The sequence below is a fragment of the Siphateles boraxobius genome, unplaced genomic scaffold (assembly GCF_051911475.1).
Source record: "Siphateles boraxobius isolate OS27281-9 unplaced genomic scaffold, OSU_SipBor_1 7, whole genome shotgun sequence".
NCBI lineage: Eukaryota > Metazoa > Chordata > Actinopteri > Cypriniformes > Leuciscidae > Siphateles > Siphateles boraxobius.
Genome location: NW_027509197.1, coordinates 25434025 through 25457158, shown reverse-complemented (window position 1 = coordinate 25457158; position 23134 = coordinate 25434025). Strand labels below are relative to the sequence as shown.

At 37.7% G+C, this 23134-nt stretch overlaps 2 protein-coding genes across 2 annotated transcripts; one reads left to right on the top strand and one right to left on the bottom strand.

Annotated features, from left to right (window-relative positions):
* Positions 1-214: 214 nt before the first annotated feature.
* Positions 215-8186, top strand: hspd1 (heat shock 60 protein 1). Its single transcript, XM_077215900.1, has 11 exons — positions 215-365; positions 2112-2287; positions 2756-3091; positions 4004-4099; positions 4190-4283; positions 4366-4534; positions 5233-5332; positions 5490-5735; positions 5819-5993; positions 6111-6289; positions 7480-8186. Exons 2-11 carry the CDS (start codon positions 2114-2116, stop codon positions 7636-7638), a joined length of 1728 nt encoding a protein of 575 aa, XP_077072015.1. The 5' UTR covers positions 215-365; positions 2112-2113; the 3' UTR covers positions 7639-8186.
* A 5374-nt stretch (positions 8187-13560) lies between these two features.
* On the bottom strand, positions 13561-22472 carry coq10b (coenzyme Q10B). The gene is made up of 5 exons (XM_077216664.1): positions 22306-22472; positions 19989-20141; positions 18097-18289; positions 16081-16182; positions 13561-15034 (listed from the first exon to the last, which is right to left on the bottom strand). The coding sequence occupies exons 1-5, from the start codon at positions 22404-22406 to the stop codon at positions 14867-14869; spliced, it is 717 nt and encodes a 238-aa protein (XP_077072779.1). The 5' UTR covers positions 22407-22472; the 3' UTR covers positions 13561-14866.
* Between the last annotated feature and the right edge of the window lie 662 nt (positions 22473-23134).

The following is a 23134-nucleotide window of genomic DNA, read 5'->3' as shown; positions in this document are numbered from 1 at the left end:
TCTCCAATAGAATCAGCGAAATTTCTCGAACTTGAAACCCCGGAACGAGCATAATATCAATATAATGGCCAATTTTAGTATATTTTATGTATATGTTCCCTCAGTATCAATCAAATGTGTTCAGTGGCATCGAGGCAAAAAGCAAATGAAAGGACGTATGTATTTAAAGAGAATAATCATGTATTCAATGAGAGTATTGTGTTATTCAGATGTCAGGGCGGCGGGGAGGTTACCCGGATGAAGAACACATGTGCGTTAACTGCAGCACATCTAACGTTAAAGCGGCTTCTCATCTGAGAGATCATTTAGTCTGCAGTACTGACGGTCGCGAGCATCCCTTCTTTCACCTCCAGACCACTCTTGCAGTAAGTCATTTAGAGAATTATCAACCTTTATAAAAGCGTACGAACATACTATATTGCATAACCCTTTTTTTACTGGCCTGTTCATACAAAGATGAAGCTATTGAGATCAAACAGGCAGATACGTAACACCATCATTTAATGCTAGAACTGTCAGTTTGTTTCTTGGATTTGAAAGTAACACCGTGCATGTTTATTACCTAACGTTGGTTAGCTGTCATTTATTCATATTTTAGTACATTTATACGTTTTTGCAGATGCTGTTTTATCAGGATTAGAATAAGAAACGTGTTTCGCATAGCATATGCACTGCTTAACCATTATACTGCATTGGTGTTATATCTGGTGCCTTGATTAACGTTACTGTTTTATAAGCAAAATAAATAAAGCGCAGTCTTAAGTGAAATATAGTGATGGTGATAGCTCGCATGCTAACTATAGCAAATTATATAAAACTGAGGCCTATAAGAATATTATGTATGGAATAATTAATCGGTGTCAGGGCTACAATGTGTAGTTTTAATAAAACAAAAGGAATACCCCGGGAAGTAACGTGAACTCATGGAGATGAAAGGGATCATTTCCGTCTCTGTCGTGACGCGGAGTGATTTTGACCTTGTGACGGACGCCCTGAACACACGTGGGGTAGATGAGGGACTCTGCATCTAGCTACACTTTTACGTGAACGCACATTTCAGTTTAGTTGACCTTTTAGCCCTGCGTTTTAAAACCTTTTTTCCTCTTCTGATTTTTTTATCTGCTTTTTTCGAGACCTTATCCACGAGAACCATGAAATTATGATTATTTCCTCACATTAACTAGATCAATATTGAAACATTTTACGCGATGTTTTGATGTTAAGGACATAGTACGTTTACGAATGAATGAATCACGCAGTGTGATCCATTTAAAGACCAGTGGGGGCAAAGTCAATTTTTTAGACTCCGGGCTGGTTATGTGACCTCGACAATAGACTCATTTTCGTATGTGGTTTAAAAAAAAGTGTTCTTATAAATGAATGCTATTCATTAAAATGTCGTTACTGCCGTACAGATATTATTAAAATTCCTACGACAAATCACATTAGTCTGTGACTAGGCTATGTAAATCAAAAAAGAAACTTGATTGGCGTGCTGTCTTTGGCTATTTGCCAATCAGAAACGGCTGTCTGCCACCCTCAACCAATACCGTGAGTTTTGGGCGGGGCTACCTGTTTGGTAACCTGTAATGGTTCTCAATCTCAACCAGGGGGCCAAGGCAAAGTTCCAAAGGTGACGAACAAAGACAAAACAACTAAAAAGCCACATCTTGTATTTAAATGTATTTGTTAGTATTTGAAGAACCAGTATTTCCAGGGTGTTGGATAACAAGGATACGGGAAGAAGCCTCATTCTAAAAGTGTGATTTCTAGACTTGGAAAAGTTGTGTAAAATAACAAAATCTTTTGGGTATTTTTATAATGAACTGCCAAGATCTTGTGGGCATTTTTAAAGAATATTCATTTAGCTTAGTAATGCCAAGCTCTTAAAATATTTTATCAAGAAGAAACTGTGAATAAAATATATTTTAAAAAAATCATTATCCTCATCCAATAAATTACAAACAACCGGAAAAGGGGACAATGAGGGTCATTTGAGTCAAAGTTGATAATCACTAGTCTTCTGAGAACAATTCACTTTTTTTTACTATTACTTACTTTAATGGTGTAGAAATCACTTAACCGTTGTGCTTCTGCTCTGTTTCTCTTAGAAATGCTGCGTTTACCGAGTGTAATGAAACAGATGAGGCCAGTATGCAGGGCGCTGGCCCCACATCTGACTCGTGCGTATGCCAAGGATGTCAAGTTCGGGGCAGATGCCCGTGCCCTCATGCTTCAGGGCGTTGACCTTTTGGCTGATGCTGTGGCTGTCACTATGGGGCCAAAGGTATGCTTAGTTTGACAAGTTTCTAGAGGAACAGCAGACATGATATTGCTCTTAAAGGAATGGTTCACCCAAACATGAAAATTGTCATTAATTCCTCACCCTCATGTCATTCCAAAGGTACAAGACTTTCGTTCATCTTTGGAACACAAATAAAGATCTTTTTGATGAAATCTGAGAGCTTTCTGTCCCTCCATATACAGCTACGCAAATGAAACTTTGACGCTTCAAAATAAAGAGATCAGTAGTTGTAGTTGCGTAGCTGTCTATGGAGGGACAGAAAGCTCTCAGATTTCATCAAAAAGATCTTCGTTTGTGTTCCAAAGATGAACGAAAGTCTTGCAGCTTTGGAATGACATGAGGGTGAGGAATTAATGACAGAATATACAGTTTTGGGTGAACTATTCCTTTAAAGCCAAGTTTGTAATCATTAATGGAAGAAACACAATTAGATTGGCCTCTTTCCCTCAGGGTCGCACCGTTATCATTGAGCAGAGCTGGGGAAGCCCCAAAGTCACCAAAGATGGTGTCACGGTTGCTAAAAGTATTGACCTGAAAGATAGGTATAAGAACATCGGGGCCAGGCTGGTACAAGACGTGGCCAACAATACTAATGAAGAGGCTGGTGACGGCACTACAACCGCCACAGTACTGGCACGTGCTATTGCCAAGGAGGGATTTGACACCATCAGCAAAGGCGCCAACCCTGTGGAGATCCGTAGAGGAGTCATGATGGCAGTGGAAGAAATCATCAATGAACTCAAGAAACTCTCCAAGCCAGTGACAACACCAGAGGAAATTGCTCAGGTAAAAAAGTGGTCTTAAATTCGACATGAAATTGAAGTTGCAGTTGTCTTGTCTTCCCTATTGTAATGTAGGTCCAAGTGAAACAACTTCTCGAACTTGTGGTTTGCTATTGTTGTGATCTCATGTGAGTGACAAGTTGTCCTACCCTTGCGTCGATGAACATCATCAGAAAAGAGATGTAGTTGCACGAGGGAGGGGGCAGTTATTTTGATTAAAGCACATCAATTTTTTTTTTAAAAAAGTGCGTGAAAAGCATTTAAAACGTAAAACTTCAAATAATAGCCGAGTAAAGCCTGTCTCTTTAACACGCCTGGTGTGGCGACAGGTTTGGGTAAATAAAGGCAGGTCTCAAATAGAGGCCGGGTATGTTTCTTAGTTTCGGGTTGTATTTAATCTTCTAAAACCCGTCAGATCGTCCGCTTTTTGGCGGCCGCCAAAGCAAATTTGTGTCCCGCCAAAGTCTTTTTTGATCGGTGAGTGATGTAATAGAATCACTGCTGCGCTTGACAGGACGCAAACGAGCAGAGAGCGAGCGCCCCGGCCGCGCGCGCACTCACGTCTTCAAACAACACGAGCGTTGTCTTGCTCTCTATCCCTTGTGCATATTAATCAAAATCAATTGACACGTTAGTAAAAGGTCGGAAGACCGCAGTTTCACGTGGAGCATTTGGAGATTTTTAGAGATTAGAGACTCTAGGAACAACATCTCAACACTAAATTATAAAGGCCTGTCTCAAATACAAGCCGGTGCAGTTCGATTTGGGAAAATAAAAACCTGGGCTATTATTTAGTTTTACGGTAATATAAAATTAAATTAAATAAGAACTGTCAGTTCAGATTTCATGGTGACCTTAACCTTTAATTTTTTTACCTTTTTTTATTATTATTTCCATCTATCTTTCTTTGATACAGGTGGCCACTATTTCTGCCAATGGAGACATTGAAGTTGGTAACATCATCTCCAATGCCATGAAGAAAGTTGGACGCAAGGGTGTTATTACAGTGAAGGTAGGCTGCTACAGTGAAAGTAGTATTTAGTACAGATGATGGTTTGGTGCTTAAAATATCTCAGACTCGAACTGTTATTTTTGTTTAAAGGATGGTAAAACCTTACATGATGAGCTTGAGATCATTGAGGGCATGAAGTTTGATCGTGGCTACATATCTCCCTATTTCATCAACACCGCCAAAGGTGCGTATGTGGTATTGGAAGGTCATGTGTATGTACCAGTATTAAGGCTGGAATGACAACAGCGTTTATTCTCTGCTTCCAGGCCAGAAGTGTGAGTTCCAGGATGCTTACGTTCTTCTGAGTGAGAAGAAGATCTCCAGCGTACAGAGCATCGTACCAGCTCTGGAAATTGCCAACCAGCATCGCAAGCCTCTGGTCATCGTGGCTGAAGATGTGGATGGAGAAGCACTCAGCACTCTGGTCCTCAACAGGTTTGTTTCTCAGACATAAATAACATCAGGTCCACAAGAAATGTGTGAAATGGATAAATATGAAAGAAAACTAGGTTTTATTAAGCCTGAACTTCCAAAAAGTCAATTTACTGACTGATTTTGATTGCCATCCCTCCCAAATACCACCATGTTAATTGTTAATACAATTGTAGTTAATTGTTTTTCATAAAAATACTATTGTTGTACAGTTAGTGGTATAATTATGGAATCTCCTTTAAATAGTTTTCAGAGTCTTTGATTAAAAAAATTAATATAACAATAAATTAAAATAATATTTATAATAATGACTTTAGCTTCAAACAAAAGTCCATGACTGATTTTGATTGTCATCCCTAACAAAAGTTGTTGAATAAATATGAAATCTTCTTCAAAATGTTTTCCAACTGGTTCTGAAATTATTACATGTATTAAAACTATATTTTTAATGGATGACAGAATTATTAATAAAATACAATTACTAATTTTATAAAATATTTATTTATATATTTTTAATGACTTTGACTAATACTACTGTACATATCTATCCATGTATAAAATTAAAAATGTAACTACTGTAGTAATAGTATTTTGGTGGAAACCTATTTTCTTTTCTGTAAGGCATGGTCATTTTGATATTTATGAATAGCCTGTTATTTAAAGGTTCTGGGTTAAAGTTCAATGCTAAATCTCACCAACAGGTTGAAGGTTGGACTTCAGGTCGTGGCAGTCAAGGCTCCAGGATTTGGGGATAACCGGAAGAACCAGCTGCAGGATATGGCGGTTTCCACTGGAGGCACGGTATGTACCTGTCTTGTCTTTTGTCTGTATTCATGATTTTAAATTAATTCATTTAAAATGTCTCACTATGTGATGCATCAACATATTGAATTGTGACGTGTATCATATCATGAGGTATTTGCCATTGCCCAGTCTAACACCCTTGAACTGTTTTTAGGTGTTTGGTGATGAAGCTATGGGTCTGGCCATTGAGGATATCCAGTTACATGACTTTGGCCAGGTCGGCGAGGTCATTGTGACAAAGGATGACACGATGCTCCTCAAAGGCCGCGGTGATCCATCAGCCATTGAGAAGCGTGCGAATGAGATTGCTGAACAGCTGGAGAGCACAAGCAGTGACTACGAGAAGGAGAAACTCAACGAGCGTCTGGCCAAGCTCTCTGATGGAGTGGCTGTGATTAAGGTATGAAAGCAGGAAGCATGTAGCTTAGTGTAACGCATTTATCTGCCATCATCCTGATTAAAAATCACTATTCTCTTTGTTAGGTTGGTGGAACAAGTGACGTTGAAGTAAATGAGAAGAAAGACCGTGTCACTGATGCGCTGAATGCCACTCGGGCTGCTGTGGAAGAGGGAATCGTTCCTGGCGGAGGATGCGCCCTGCTCCGCTGCATCCCAGCCTTGGAGAACATCAAGCCAGCCAATTCTGATCAGAAGATTGGTAAGGACTGGATGTCTCATCCTCAGTCCAGACCCTAAAAGAAATAACCCTGTTAACTTATTAAAACTGACTCTTTTTTTTTTTTTTTTTTTTTTTTTTTTTTGCTTCATCTTCCAGGTATCGACATTATTCGCAGAGCTCTTCGTATTCCTGCAATGACCATTGCCAAGAATGCAGGAGTTGAAGGCTCTCTGGTTGTGGAAAAGATCTTGCAGGGCTCTCCAGAGATTGGATATGATGCTATGCTTGGAGAATATGTCAATATGGTCGAAAGAGGCATTATCGACCCCACAAAGGTGTGTATGTGTGGTTCACAAACATAGATGTCACTGATTTAAACATAACTTCTTTCAAAGTGGTTTTTAAATAAAGTCCCCCTGTATTGAATAATTTTATCCCCTAAAACTCATCTATGATCACCAAAATAACATTTTTGTACAAAATGACAAAATTATTCATGCCTTAAAATAGCATGAATATAACTCTACACTCTTGCTTCATTTAGTATGCGTAATATGTAAATTATTAGGCTAAATGTACCTGATTTTTCATATCAACAGAAAATTATACCAGGATAACCTGGCTTCTATTGAGAATCCCCTGCTTCACAGCAAAGTTAATGATATGCTAAAGCCCACACACACACACATTGATGTGATTGGTTATTGTCTTTGGTTCACTGCAGTTTTAACTTAAGGATGGTGTTGTACTCCGTGATGGTGTTGACTTATGAATTTGCACATGGTTTGTCTTAAAGCATATTAAAAACACCACATAGACTTCTAAACAACATTAAAAACTGGATTTTCACCACAGGGATCTAATATATCATTACCATATTGGCTGACATTTATATACACTACCATTTAAAAAGTTTGGGGTGAATAAAAAAACAGTGTTTTTGAAACTGTTTTATTCTCATCCATGCTGCATTTATGTACAAAATGCAGTAAAACAGTAATATTGTGTTTATTACCATTTAAAATAAAGGTGTTCTATTTAAATATATTTTAAAATGTAACTTATTCCTGTAATGGAAAAGCTGCATTTTCAGCATTATTACTCCAGTCTTCAGTGTCACATGATCCTTCAGAAATCTTTCTATTGTGCTGCTTTAGTGCTAAAGAAAGAAAAAATGTGACATAAAAGTCTTCAATGTCACTTGATTAAAATAAATTGAGTCCTTGCTCTGAACGTATTCACTCAAATAATAATAATAATCACACTGACGCTACATTTATATATTTTATTGTGATGCCCAATACATTTTAATGTGTTGCCTAAATTCAGTTGTAGCATTTAAACTTGATTAATTTTAAATTAAACAAAATGGTATTGAATTTTAATATTTGCCATTTACCAGTTATTGGCTATAACATGAAAATAATTATTGGCTTATTAGTATCTGCCAGAATTGTAATATCTGTGTATCCCTAACAAAAACGTAATGCTCTTTTATTAAAATGAAATTTGTCTCCCCCTGCAGGTTGTGAGGACGGCATTGCTAGACGCTGCAGGTGTTGCGTCTCTGCTGTCTACTGCTGAAGCCGTTGTCACCGAGCTACCGAAGGAGAAAGAGGACATGCCGGCTGGAGGAATGGGAGGCATGGGTGGAATGGGTGGCATGGGAGGCATGGGATTCTAAACCGATTTGCACTGACTTTAGTGGAAGGGTTGTGGGCAGGGGACATGATTTGCCCCTCCCCTTCGACTTGGAAAAACCTGCCGAAACTGAGTGCTAGTGGTCAGAACATGGAGCAAAAGAAATGGACGTTACAGTCTCCCATCCTTCCACCACTGTCCGATCTAATCTCTTTACTCATGGCTAAAGACATCACCCTACTTCTTTAAAGACAAGTTCCTGTTCATGTGACCAGGGATAATGTTCGGCTTTGTTCTGTAACATTGTGCTCACTAATGTCTAATGGGAAAGTGCATTTCACAAATTGCATATTGTCATGCTGTTGTATCATGTGATTTATAGCTGGTTCTGAATCCGACCATCTGTAGGGGCTTAAAAAGCCAAACGTTATGGTTAAAGTCTGTCTTCGTGAGCAAGAAAGTAGTTGAAACTTTGACCAGTTGTATCTTTAAAAAAAATCCACTTCATTGAACAGTTAATTTTTTTTTTTTTTACATGGTTCATTGTTTCATATAAAAATAAAACCCTCATTTGAGGATAACTCTGACAAAGTATGTACTTGTTTTGCCTTTCAGTTACAGTTTTTCCCACTGAATGGAAATACTTTGATATCAGCTTGCAGAATTGTTTGCTAATGTTTTCCTTTTTTTTTCTGATTTAATATCTAAAAGTGAGTTCACCCAAAAATGAAAACTCATTCTCCCTTATGTTGTTCCAAAACAGTTTTTTTTATACTTTGAAACAAAGTTTATACTTTGAATATCAATGGGTTTAAAAAAAATATTGAGCCCCACTGACTTGATTATTTATATGTATATATATATATATATATATAAACAATTTAAAAAAATGACAGAATTATTTGTGGGTGAACTAATCTTTTAAAATCTGAGCGTTAAACATCTTTTGGTCAAGAGAAGAGTTTGTGAGGAAGGTTAAGTGGAGGGATGGGTGAACTTGTTACACATCAGTTTAAAAACAGCTATACAAGTGTATGCCCAACAATATACTGAATACAATTAGTGTGAATTCATTTTAAAGATCGAACTCTTCGGTAGTCTAGTGGTACAGAATCGTGTTTGAAAAACTGCTGTTAATCAAGAGAGTTTTTGTTTGTTTGTTTTGTTTTTTTAAACTATATTCTCTATGAATGTGCAACAATCATCCAACAATGTTTTGTACAATATAGTCATTAATTCTGCATTTTTTATTTAATAAAATTCAGTGTTCACAAATAAATTAATTTTGTCCCGTCAATGTCCAAGCCAATCAGTGGCTTCCTTCTCTGGACAGTAATCCTTTTAAAATAGTGATGAATTTAGCCTGGATCTAAAATCGCATACTTCCTTATATAGTAGGCAGAAAACAGTATGTGACACAGGACTGTCTGAAATCACAGTACTCATAAAAGAGTAGCCAAAAAGTCCCCAGATGACCTACTTCTTCCGGCGAGATTCTTAGTGTGCATACGATAGACACTTTACTATCCCATGAGGCCACGGGAGAGGATTTATGAAGGGCAGTGAAGCAACACAAATGATCCTGGTATGTCACATGATAATTTACATTTACATTGATTCATTTAGCTGACGCTTTTCTCCAAGGCGATTTACAATTGCTATATGTCAGAGGTCGCACGCCTCTGTAGCAACTAGGGTTAAGTGTCTTGCTCAGGGACACATTGGTGTCTCACAGTGGATTCGAACCCGGGTCTTTCACACAAAAGGCATGTGTCTTATCCACTGCGCCATCACCACCCCATAATTACAACATGGCGAATGTAGTATCTCCAGATTACATTCATACGTTACACATTCACCATACAGATCGTACTTGAGAGAGTATGCGCAGCCTTGTGATGGCGTGACTAATGACTGACTTGAGACATTTTCCCCCGGTTTCACAGACGAGGCTTAAACCTAGTCCCAGACTAAAATGTATGTTTGAGCCGTTTCAGCTAAAAGCAACTGGCACTGAAATATCTTAAAATATGTCAGTGCCATTATTTTGTCTCAAGATTCACACCAGTAATGTTTTTTTTTCTAAGTCACGTTCATAAATGTCTTAATTGAACTAAGGCCTAATCCTGGCTTAATCTAAACCCTGTCTGTGAAACCAGGCCTCTAAGTCAATTAAGTCATCATAAAACACCACTCAAAACTCTCAATTTCTCTCAAAAAGGCTCAATTTCATCCACTGAAGAATTGATTGGAATGTGGGAGGACATTCCACAGTAGACTACAATCCTCAAAACACCAGCAGCCTTAGTGACATCAGCTGAAAATGAAAATCATTTGAAAAATGAAAAAAGTTATGTTTTGATGATTACAAAGACAAACATTTGTTTCCTTTGTAATATGCACTGATGCAACCATGAACATATCAAGTAATCGCTTCAATCTGATTTCATGTTCAAGTCCTAAGAAGTTGTTTACATAAAAATGATTACTAGGGGCCATATTTGATTTTTATTCATGATACATTTTGTGCAATTTTTTTGTCCTTTTGGAGCTTGACAGCACATGGTCACAGTTAATTTAACGTTGTTAAAAGAGCTGCATGAAGACGCTAAAAAAAATTAAAATAAAGGATGTGGGGTTTCAGTAAGATTTTCTTTTTTTAAATAAATTAAAACTTTGTTTCAGTAAGGATGCTTCAAATTGATTAAAAGTGATTTAAGCCATATATAATGTTACAAAATATATTTATTTCTTTTGAACTTTTTATTCATCAAAGCATCCTAAAAATAATAATAATTATATCAAAATTATAAAAATTGTTTCTTGAGCACTAATTCAGCATATTAGACTGAGATCTAAAGGGTAATGTGATAATGAAAACAAGAGTAAATATAGCTGCAAGCAGCCATTGCTTGGCCAAGGGCAAAAGAAGATGACAAGACATGCCAACATCGCTGGGAGTTTCAGACCAACTGCAGCAAGGAGCAGTTAAAGACATTTTAAGAGGATTTTGGGAAAATGGCTGAAAAATCATATATAAAGTAACTTATAAGATGATTTAATGTTTTATCACTTTCGACCTATAGATAGCGCAGTTATGAAATCTATGTGATGTGGTCAGAGTGAGGTGACAATGACACATACAAAGTTTGGTTTCAAAATGTCAAGGCATTGCAGAGATGAAGCCTGAATAGTCATTTTGGCAGCATGCCTCAACTTTGATGCTGCGGTATACGAAAACAGTTTCGTCTATCAACACGAAATCCATAACTTTTAGTCGGCAAGGTCTGGAGAAGATACGATTCGATTTTGGTGAAAATCGGACAAACGGTCTAGGAGGAGTTCGAAAAAGTAGGTATTCAGTGAAAATCAAGATTGGCTGAAAAACAGGAAGTTTGGCTGACTTTGGCAAAATTGGTATCTTTGTTTTTGGCATAACCCAAGAAATCAATTAAGACCAGAGTCATTACAATAGGCAAATTCATTCAAAAGTTATTAGCATTTTTGTATATTTAATTATAACTTTTGACCAAAAGGTGGCGCTGTCTCAAAATCTTTTGAGTACATTCGGGGGATGGTGATGATGGCAAATTCTGACTTTCATAATGTTACAGCAATGCATTTGTTAAGTATAGCATTTTACATAACAAAACTGTATTGAAGTCAATGGGAATTTCACATTTTGTTCTATTATAGCGCCACCAAGAGGCAAAATCCCACAATTTCTTTCATGTGTCCTCAGAATGAGGTCATACATGTGTCTGACACATGACTTTGATTGAATTTTACTACCCCTTACTAACAATATTTTGGCATTTGGGCTTTGATATATAGTTAACCAGCTATGGTTCCAAACTTCTGACGGTGGTTTCGTCTCGATCGGACTAACGGTTTCGAAGATATCGGAAAATGTTTTGTAAGCGCTAAATCACAACGCTACACAAACCGTAAGGCAAAACCTAGCATGTTTAGTATCTGTGGACTCGGCAAGGATTCAGGAACCTTACGAGATGACTCCCATGAAAATAAGTCAACCACACCCAGAGTTATAAGCATTTGAAAGATAAATTTTACCACTAGGTGGCACTGTTTCGAAACTTCTCAGGCTCCTTCAGGGCATCGTACTGATGACCCATACCGAGTTTCGTAACAATTCGTTCATGCGTTCAGAAAATACAGCATTTTAGCACATAATTCAAAATGGCCGACAGCCAAAATGGCCAATCTGGGACTGCTAAAAAGGTATCGCTCGACTCGTCGTGACGCCCTGAATCTAACGAGACCACTTTTATGATTTTTGGACAAACCGTTCAGAAGTTATAAGCAAAAATAGCCATTTTCTATATCTCCAGACCAGTAGGTGGCGGACATGGACCAAGTTTGGTCTGAATACGATAAAGCGTTGTGGAGATACAGCCTTATGTCTGTTTTTGCAAGCACTACGTAAAATTAATTTGTGCGGTATTTGAGAACAGTTTGACGAATCAACTTGAATTCCATAACTTTTTGTCAGCACTGCCTGGAGATGATCTGGTTCAATTTTGGTGCAAATCGGACAAACCGTCTAGGACGAGTTCGCAAAAGTAGGTTTATTAGACAATTCAAAATGGCGGACATATTTGTATGACGTAAAATGACGTCATGGAATGCAATCGAATCGGCATGAGCTCAGGAATCAGAGGAAAAAAAGAATTTTGTTTCTACCCATTATGGTTCAAAAGTTATTAGACTTAATATGAGTGAAACTTTGTACAGGTGGTGGCGCTAGAGGGATTGATTTTGAGACGCCAAATTTGCTCTATTGACTTTTCAGACTTTTTATCAGTGTGCCAAATTTCACAACTTTCCCGCAAGCGTTCCTATGGGCTGCCATAGACGCCCAGTCGGAAGAAGAATAATAATAAGAACCGGAACAGACACAATAGGTGCCTCCGCACCTTCGGTGCTTGGCCCCTAATGATACTGAAAATTCAGCCTTGCCATCACAGGAATAAATTACATTATTAAAAAAGTTATTTTAAATTGTAGTAATATTCAAATATTAATTAATTTTAAAAAATAATTTCAAATATTTCGTTTTCATTGTATTTTTGATCGAATAAATGGAGTCTTGGTAAGCCTTATGAGTCAAAACTTTATCTGAATGTAGATTAATGGTCTAATGTAACATTTAATAGTTTTAATAACTTTCAGAGATCAGCTAACAGTTTTGTGAATGTGTTCCTGTACTTTGCAAAAAAAACTTCAGTTACACTTTATATAAGGTGTCCTTGTTACAGTGTAATTATCCATTTAAGAACTGAGTAATATTAATTTAGAACATGTACTTACAATTTTGTGAAGGTTAGGATTAAGGGTTTGAATTGGGGTTAATTGCATGTAATTATGCATATCTTGCTGCTATTACTAGAGTTAACATATGTCTGTAACAAGGACAGTATTACCAAAACTTCTCTCAAGATGATAAATGACTGCTTCAGTGATTCAAAGGCTGTGAATAACATAACACTATTATACTAATACTATTAAACAGCAGTATTTCTTGCGGATTTTCAATGCAATAATAATAATAATAATAATAGAAATTTAGTTTTTCATAACAATGCAAAATAACCATTTCTTTCTGAGTAAAAGGACTTGTGACAAATGTTACATGCTTCAGTTTGATATTTATACCATTGCATAATTAATTCCATTTCACGCACTATCTAAAACTAAAAATAGTAGGCAGCATACTGTGCGCTCTGCACATTTTCATGACACTAATATTCCATTCCAACACAGCCAGTTTGTTGGAATTAGATCTTAGAGCCGTCACTGACACTGGCCACTAGGGGTCATAAAATGGGTTACTTGGAAGCCTTATAATATTACCCACTCACATGATCAAACTATTTTAAGTTTAGAAACTAGTCAGAACCAGATGTTGATAAACAAAACACAAACCACACCAGACAAGGCTAGGTTTTACATATAAAAATAGTTTATAAACCATGCAGGCAGGATATATATTCCCTCACAACACACTCATTAAAACACCTCAATTAAAACAAACAAAAAAATATATCACAAAAAAAAAGAAATGAAGAAAAAAAAAGAATATTCTTTTGGTTTTTTTGTAGCTCAGTTGTGCACTAAAGTTTAGTCTGTGGTCTTACATCAGATATGTACACGTGGTTAACCCATAACCAAAATAAATATAGGATACAAGGATTACACGCATACATGTATTTAAGATAAGGATAAATATGTAACTTTCTCTGTAAAAATTGGAATCTTTAAAGGTCGGTGGTGACGGACACCTCACTACAATCTGACGAGAGCTCTGGGAAAGATTCGGTACGCTCTCTGTTCCCAGAGTTTGGGCCCTTTGCAGTGAATATCGTAGATGGGTGAGCAGTCTGTTAAAAACCACATACAAATATATTGCACACCTCTAGGAGAGAAAAGCAGTCTTTAGTATGGATCTTAAAATTATGAGACTTCACTTCCATCGGAGGAGTGGACTGGAGCACCATCGCCAGAAATAAACTGCACAAATTTGTATAACGCAAGGCAATGTTTTTTTTTGTCAGCCTCTTAGCGTATGTTTTTCAAACCTTTATTAGTGCTGGTATGCAAGAATACAACAGACTTTAGTCCGGTGTGTAGTCTTGATACCCTGATAGCGCTTTATGTGCATTTGCCTGCAGTAACTGTCAGTCTTCTGCACGAGACATATGCACAAGTTGAGTCTCCTCGTCCCTTTCTTGAAATCTTAAAGGATCACCTAAAAGCTTTTAAATAAATACATCACTCACCTGTCACATAAACTGTGTAACGTGAGGGACAATCTTTCCATAATGCACTTTCAAATACCTCAAAACAATGTATTTTCGAAGAAACCCATGACCTTTGTCTACTGTACAATTCATGAGGCCATTATGGTTTTTGGCAGCTGTTTTTAAAACCATGTCAAGGTCCTCATATAAAAAATACGGCTCCTGGCGCCATATTGACAGCGGGTTTTAAAAAAGTTAACATGGAGGTAGTAGTGGGGCAGGGCTCAGTGGGGACAATCAAGCCTCCCATAAAAAGATCCAGCCATGTTTTTTTAGCATAAAATGTTTTATATCAACTGTTTTGTTTGGACCAGGCACTGGCGATATTCAGGCACACAGCTTTCCCGCTCTCTCGACTGTCTTTATAATACTCTAAATGTATGCTTTCAATAAAACCCCCAGATCCCTGAACGACCCCCCCTCCCCATCCGTCTGAAGCTGTGGAATGAACTACGTGTGGTGGATCTCATGGAACATGAGTTCGCGTGGGATCTGTGTCTCTGGGCCAAACTGCTTGGACGCCCGCCGTTCGAAGGCTGACACCATCTGCTTCACGACCTCGTCGAAGAAAACGGTGGCCAACTGAGAATGCAGGAGTGAGCGGAACTCAAAGGAAATCTAGGAACAGAAAGAAGCAGCGAATCACAGACAGTCCGGCGTCAACATTTATAAAGCTCATAAGTCGGGTTCCTTAAGTAAAACCCATAAACCTTCTAGGAGAGACATACCATAAGCTCTAAGTTTGTTGAATGATGGTACAAGCTTGCGTAAAATTAAGTGTGATGACTTATAAACAAAATAATTACAAAAACGTTTAACAGTCAAACACCAGAAGCAATGAAACTGATTGGTGAATCTTGTTTCAGCGTTGCAGCAAAGCCACCGTTATGAAATCAAAGCAGTATGTTTTTGTAGGATACCATAATAAAGACAAACTGATTCATTTACATTTTTCGCAGTCCCTTATGGGATGAGTAGATGTTTCATTTCCTCTTAATAGGAGCCGAGTACAATCTTTTTTCCCCAATTCCAATTTCTGCTTTGAATCAACTGTTATCAAATGTTCTAATTCATAAATTTATAACTCATCTCAGAGCTGGTTCAGAGACCAAAACTCTTTATTTTAAGACTTTTCTGAAATATAAGAGAAGGAGAATGGGACTTCTTGAGCAAGCTGAAATGTACTTGCTTGACACACAAGAACCAGCTTCCATTTACCATATTTAATAAGCTTCATGTATGTGTTGATCAAAGTTTATATGTGAATAAAGGCTGAAAGTAAATATGTTCATTACATAAAGCAACAGTGTCTGAAGTGTTTTGGTTTAACAAACTTTCAATAGAAATTAAAAATACTGAAAATAACCTCATTTGTTTGATGACATGAGGGTGAATAAATGACAACAAAACTTTAAATCCTTAAATATTCCTGTATGAGCAATGGTAAAACAGGTGTCTTTGCAAAATCCCCGAAATATACTTCAGACTTAAGTATATTTAGTGTTTATGTAATCTTTAACATTAAGACTGCTAAAAAGGTATATTCTTCTGTTTCATCTACATATGCTGAGTAAACTAAAAAGAACTTCAGTTTCAAAAACATTCAACAAAAAAGTGCAGCTTAACCTGAGGACGATAAACCAGTTTGTGTTGGTAATACTCACAGCAAAGTCAAGGGTGCATGTACGAGGGTAGCCAGGAAGACCAGGACTGAAGCGCCACACCGTCTCAAGGCTATTGAAAAGTTTTCCATCAGAGCAAGATGCCTTAAGAGCAGAAGAAGTTAGAAATTACTTGTAGCTCACAAACTTGATTAACAAAGTCTGATAACACCGTATATGCCACTAAATTACTGCCATCATTTCATACAATAGATCTATATTAAAGAAAAATGAAGATGTACATCAACCCTCTACAATGCGAGTAAATCACTCGCATATGCGAGTAAATCTCACTCTAGTCGACTAAATAATGTCTATCATTAGCCATTGGCTAAATACATTCTCAGATTTTACTCGCCAGTGTGTATGTCAGATGTCAAGTATAAGTTTAGCATAGATATATTTTCCCTCGTTGTACAGTGACTGAGCGCTTGAGAGTTTCCGTCCCTGAATTCGCTCTCCATCAAGTGAATCGATCTGTACTAGTGTTTCAAATTCAGCTCAGCGTACCTGTATTGGATCTAACTTACCGTAAACTCTAGTGTGAAGGCGCGCGACTCGCTGTCGCGTTTCTCGCACACACGCAAATAAAGAGAGAGAGTCTTACATACCACGCAGAATCGACACGCTACATGTAAACAATATTCACGTTTATATTTTCCTATTAAAATAACGTAGTTCATCTGGAATTATTTAGCTTTTAAAAACAAGCAGAAAATATCCCAGTTTCTCTGGTAGTGGGCTGAACTAATGCGCAAACGGCAATCTCATTGGCTGGTGCTCACCCTTGTTTTGATTTCAGCAAATCAGTTTGAGCGAACGCTAACAACGTGATTAAAGGAACACGCCACCGTTTTTTGAAATAGTGGTTATTCACAGTCTCTCTCCCCTACATTCAGATAGGTGGGCAAATGCATTTTTGTTTCAGTGCATGCATTGTTTTATGCCTGGTTCAGATTACACGATTTTAGCCCGATGTCGTGGGGATTCGTAAACGACAACAGGCATCGGGACGCAAGATTCGATTGTTTCATGTCTGCGATGCTTCACGACATCAGGAGAAAAAGACTAGCATGTTTAATTTTTTCCGGTCCTCCACGACGGGTTCCGTCCAGAGTGAGTGAGTGTGTGTGCGCGCGAGTGAGTGATTGTGAGTGAGTGTGTGTAGCAGGTGTGCAGTGAATGTGTGTGCGTGTGAGACCTCACACGATGACTGGTCGGAAAGCAACGTGTAGTCTGACATGTTTATTGTCCACGACCCGACAAGATTTTAGGAGTCAAAGTTTTGTAATCTGACACAGTGACTATCGTAACAGACAAAAAAAATTGTGTAATCTGAACCAGGCATTAGTCTGCCAGCGCCAACGCTAGCTAAGCTTAGCATAATGAATGGAATTCTTTGTTGCCGGATAGCATGTGTGTAAAAGTGATCCAAAAGAAAAAAAAAACTAATTACTTCTTGAGGCCTGCACAATATTCACAACGAGTACAAATAGCAATGCAGATTTTGACTTGGGACTATATTGGGGTGAAGCACAGGCAAAGCACTCCTACTTGGGCGCAGAGATATCACGCAGTTGGGGCCCAAGTAGCAGTGTTTCGCCTGTTCTTTTCAGCTCATCTATTGTATATTGTCATTATTAGTAGTAGAATTAATATTAATATTATTATCTTTTAATAATAATTACTATTATCTTTTTTTTTAAACAGAAACACTGAATGACCAACAATATCTTAAGCACCATCACCAGTCCTAAGTTCAGTTAAAATGACAAATATGTGTTCATGCATAATTATCAAGTTTTAGTGCTAATTACTAAAGTTATATCATTAAATAATGCTTGATTATCATAATATAATGCTTGATTGATTGATTTTAAGAGCGTACATTTAGATATTTAAAAAGCTGTGCCATTTTATATATATATATATATAAAATAGTATCAGTCTGGCGATTAAAAAAATTTACTAGCCAATGGCGATTCTATTGCCAAGGTGTGCGTAGAGGGTTGTACATACCTTAACCAAATGAGGCCGCACTGTAGTAATGAGAGAGGTGTAGTTTTCCACCACAGGAGGGAAGCCCACAGTCAGCTTGGCCTTGCAAAATCCCGTGCGGCGGAATACAACATCTGAACGCTTGCACCAGGGCACGAACAGCAGGTAGTCTTCTACCTTGGCCACAACTTCATACATTTCCTGCATTGAGTACCTAAATGTCATAGAAAAGACAGTTAGCCAAGATAATACAATAATGCTCTGTGTAAATCACACCAATTGTTTTGCTTTTATTTCGATAGTGGATCTCTTAGAGGGGAAAGGTCTTTCTACACAGGCAAGTAGTAATTTGGCAGACACGTTAACTCAAAGTGACTTACAGTACACCGAATACAGTGGAGTAATTCAGGGTTAAGTGCTCAAGGTCACAATAGTGATAGCTCATAAACTGTCTGATTAGCAGCCCTGAGCTCATTTTGCCATTACGTCACACCACAGAATCTAAAGTCCAAAGAGTGCGATGACCTTTCCTATAAATCTAACAATATCGGCATGGCAACTTATAACCTCACTGCAAAGGAGATTGGATGATTTAAATATAACTCATCACCATACAGGTGTGACCCAAACAAAAGGTTGTTGCTAAAGACGAAGAAGGATTTAGTGCTGTCACTGAAACATGTTTCTGACGGTCGATTCAGACAACCAATCAGATATGAAGGCACAGATATCAGTGTGGGATTGAGTCACTGCTGAACGTCACTACAGAATGGAATCAAGACAGAAGAAAGGTCAAACACTGTTTGTTTAAGATGTTAAACATACACAGTTAAAGATGAAAGATAAAATAAAATTTTAATAGAAATGACAAGTCCCACACCATTTGCTTGAAAGCCACAATCCAAACAATATGATTATTTTTAAAAATACACAGGTGCTCAGTTTTGTTCCTGGATATTCACAATCATTTAGCACATGTTTTTATCCAAAGCTACTAATGGTACATTTATTACAAAGACTTCCCCTGAAGCAATGTATGGTTTAATGCAAGGGTACAATGGTGATTCTCATGGCTGACTCCTTACAGCCTTCTGGATACCAATAGTATGTCTCAGGAGAACCACCTTCCTGTAGAATCTAGACTGGTCATAAAAAGGTAGGTTGGTCTAATCTGAATCTGAAATGTAAGTCTGATTACTCCTTGGATAATTGTTAGTTGGACAAACTAGTTCTTAAGGCTAGTTCTTTCTCCTACACAGTATGTGTTCAGTAGGTGAACAAAACCTGGATAACATACTGCATGTTTTGAGTCTCAAGTGTGCAACATAGACATTTTGCTATTCCATAAGGCCAATGGAACTATCAAATTTAATACAAATAAATAACAAAAACCACTAAATAAACACTTTATAAAATAAAATTGAGAAGTTTTTCAAAATAATTAAGTAAATAAAATAAGGGGAGGCTTGTGAGGTAGGTGTCTCTTTTCAAGTGTAAGTAACACAGAAGTGAAATGTCATAGGTCAAAGAGCACATGGGTCAAAGGAGGATGCCAACATGGCGGAAGTAGTGTGTCCTGTCCTGTGTCATAGGCTGCAGACAAGTTCTTCTTCAAATTAAGTATGTGTTCATGTGCTGCATGAGTACTGGGGCTATATTCTGCAGGACAGCTGATCCTCTGCTCTAAAATGTCAGGCATCAGAAGCGGTTCCTAAGATGACCTGAGATAACCAGAACAGATCCATACTCCAATAACCCCAGATACATAGAAAGCTGACAAAATAAATATTCCCATGTCCAGTTACATAAACAATATTTGAAGTGACACTGGGGCTAATGTAATCATGGACCTCAATAAAAAAAATGAAATAGCAACAGATCATGCACCATATCAAACTTGGTTGGGAACATACCCAATAATACGTCTTTCAGAGTACTCCTTCCTCTTGTTGAAGGACTCTGAGAAGTTGAAGAAGCTCCTGGCAGGAGCCACCACAGCACGACCTGACACAGCCCTGAAGAGGGGCGGCACTCTGGTCATCAGCATTCCACATGAAGACAGATATCTGTTGACAAAACAGGGTGAAAGTGTGTCATTCAGCAAAAGCATACTCAGTACCTATACATAGACAGGTAGTGGCATTGTACAAGACTTTGTGTACATTGTTAGTGTGATAATTTAGGCACTATCTGCTTGTTGGATGTGTCAAGATAGCAGACGACTCCTGAGTCAGATAAGAGTGGAGAGAACGTATGAACAACATAGATAGCCGTTTGCAATTAACAAGATTTGGACTCTCAATCAACACAGCCTTGATTAAGAATAGTGAAAACAGTTGCTTGTTATCTATAATCTAATCCCAATAATATGCGAAATCCCAATAACTAAATAACTAAAATTGAGCTGTCCTAGTGGGCCGCACACACATAAATATAGCACAAGCAATGTAGTCCAATTCATAAAACTACTCTTTGAAGCCAGTTCTTTTAAAAAAATAATTTCAAGATTCACAAACTTATGAGCTACCAGGCAGACGAATCCTTCACTGAATAAACGCACTGAAAAACTTTTAGTGATGTCCATCTAATGTTGTAGTAATGTTGACGACATCTCAATGTTACTAATTTATTTGAAGTATCCCTAACAAACAACTGAATAATTGTTAATAAATTATATTATAATTATGGAGACTCTTTATTGTAACTAAAATTTACAACAACAAAAAAATTGGCAAACAGCTGTCAACAACCTTTCCAAAATTCAAACAGCATGTGACAAGTACGTGTAGCCTAGATTTGGTTGCATTTTACGTACAATGCTCTATCATGACTCATTTGTGCAAATTGTATATGCAATTGTGTGTAAAAAAATTAGCATTTAAAAGATCCCAGTATTGTTTTAATTGTTATGCACTAGCTCATTTAATTTACAAAGACTTTGAATACCAATCTTCTGAATGAGGGGCTTAAAATACCAACTGTGATGCTACCAGCCTTAGAACACACAAGCAATCCACAATACAAGCTGCATAAAGCGGTTGTGTACTATAAAAAAAGTGTACTTCTTGATTCAAACTGTTCATCATTAACTAAAAAACCTTATGTAGTTGTGCATTCATGCCATAGGACCGGGAGCATGGTTAAAGGAAATATAGGATGTAAATCATGACATGTTAACCTGCCCTCTATTTGTCAAGACAAAAATCACAAGGAGAGCGAGATCACTGACCACTATAACCAAGTCAAGGGCAGTAGTAACAGACCATTCCGTTACGATGTGTCCGATGTATGCCAGATCAATCACATACACATATCTGAAATGCAAGGGATTGGGCTTTGCTCTAAAAATGGCACAATATCACCACAATGGAGAGACCGGCTCCAAATTCATTCATGTCGGCGCAAGTGCTGCCAAGAGCTGTCAAGCAATGCGTAACTGTGACAGCAGTTTTAGCACTTGGCTGCCCAGCACTTGGTATGGGTACACTACGCCCCTGGCCACAAGTGATAAACATCACAGCTTGGCTTGTGACGTCACATATTCTGTAAACTCATACCTGCAAAGGTGTCTGGAAAGAATTCCTAATGAAATCATTGTTACACTATATATTTGGTTACATGGTGGGTGCCAAAAGTTTGTTTGTTATTTCTTCAGTAAATGGGTGCCAAAAGTTTATTTCCCCAATAAAAAAGTGATTGCATCTGATATGCTGCTATATTGTATAATACTTGAATTTTAACTAACACAGTTAACTAACACAGCTGGTGACCAGAATTTCCACACAAAAAGACACTTTTTGTTGTTTCCCCTTAAAAGCATTTGGCTGCATCTGAGCTTGAAGCTAAATTAATAAAATAAAAACACTCAAATGTCTTGTTCTCTTGTTGAAAAGCTCTTGTTAGATACACCTGGTCAATTACATAATATCTTAACCTTGCCACTGTCACTTATCTGGCAACCAGATATGTGACTCTCTCCCACCCTTCCTCCTAAAGTTAGTGTTTTTTTACACATTTATTTGAGTACGTCAAAGGCATTAATACATTGTTGGACAATAAATAAAGGTTTTATTAACACAAATGTCAAGTTGGCCTTGAATTGTATCGATTTGTAAGAGCGAAACTAACCGTCCAACTATCGTCAGCAGCTCGCGTGTTATTTCAATAATCACTTCGATCTTCACATAACCGCACACAAGCCGTTCGAAACATTAAACTGTCGTTAATTACCTCACTCCATTCCTGCCCGGTGTTTCTCGACTGGTTGTGGAAGGTAAGTTTCTGATACATTCCGCCACCGCTCTCCTCAAACACCGGGAGCCTCTCGCCATCTTCACTTCACCACTTTTTCGCCTCCTCCCGTCAAGAACTCTTTTTTTTCCTGTGTCAAAGACCAGCCTTCTCAGAGACCCTCCCTGGGATCTCATTGGCTGAGGCTGTTTTTCTTGACTTCGGATTGGTTGAGTCTTCCGTCCGTCACATAGTGAGACTACTGACGTCAGTGTTTTAATTGTGCAGAGGGTTTGCGTGCGCAGAATTGTCACGGGATGCAGGATTGGGTTGCCCAGACTGCGCGACCTACAGTGCATAGTTAGTAAAGGTTACAGCTAAATTTGTTTGAGGACACAATGTAAAATCATTAATACGGGTTAAAAAGACGAATACGTTAAAACGAATACATCTGAGGAAAATACATTTAGTTTAAAAGGCATGAAGTGAATTCAGAGTGATTTGATTGGGACACTTTTTTGCCATTGAGATGACTTGGAAAAGTGTCCCAATCAACCTGTATTCACCCCTCATGTCTGTCCCGTAGTATATCTGTTATAAACATACTACTGAACACTAAAGACTGCTTAGACTTAGACTGCTTCGTTACATCAATGAAATTGATATAAGTTAGCCCTGATCCAATTTGGAACACTTTTTCCAATTATGTATTTTACAAAGTAGGTTATTTCTAAATTTCCCTTTAAGCTATCAAATTTTGATAAGAAAATGGTCATTGCTGGCGGTTGATTTTTGACTTCACCTTTATTAATTTAGAATGATATTAATT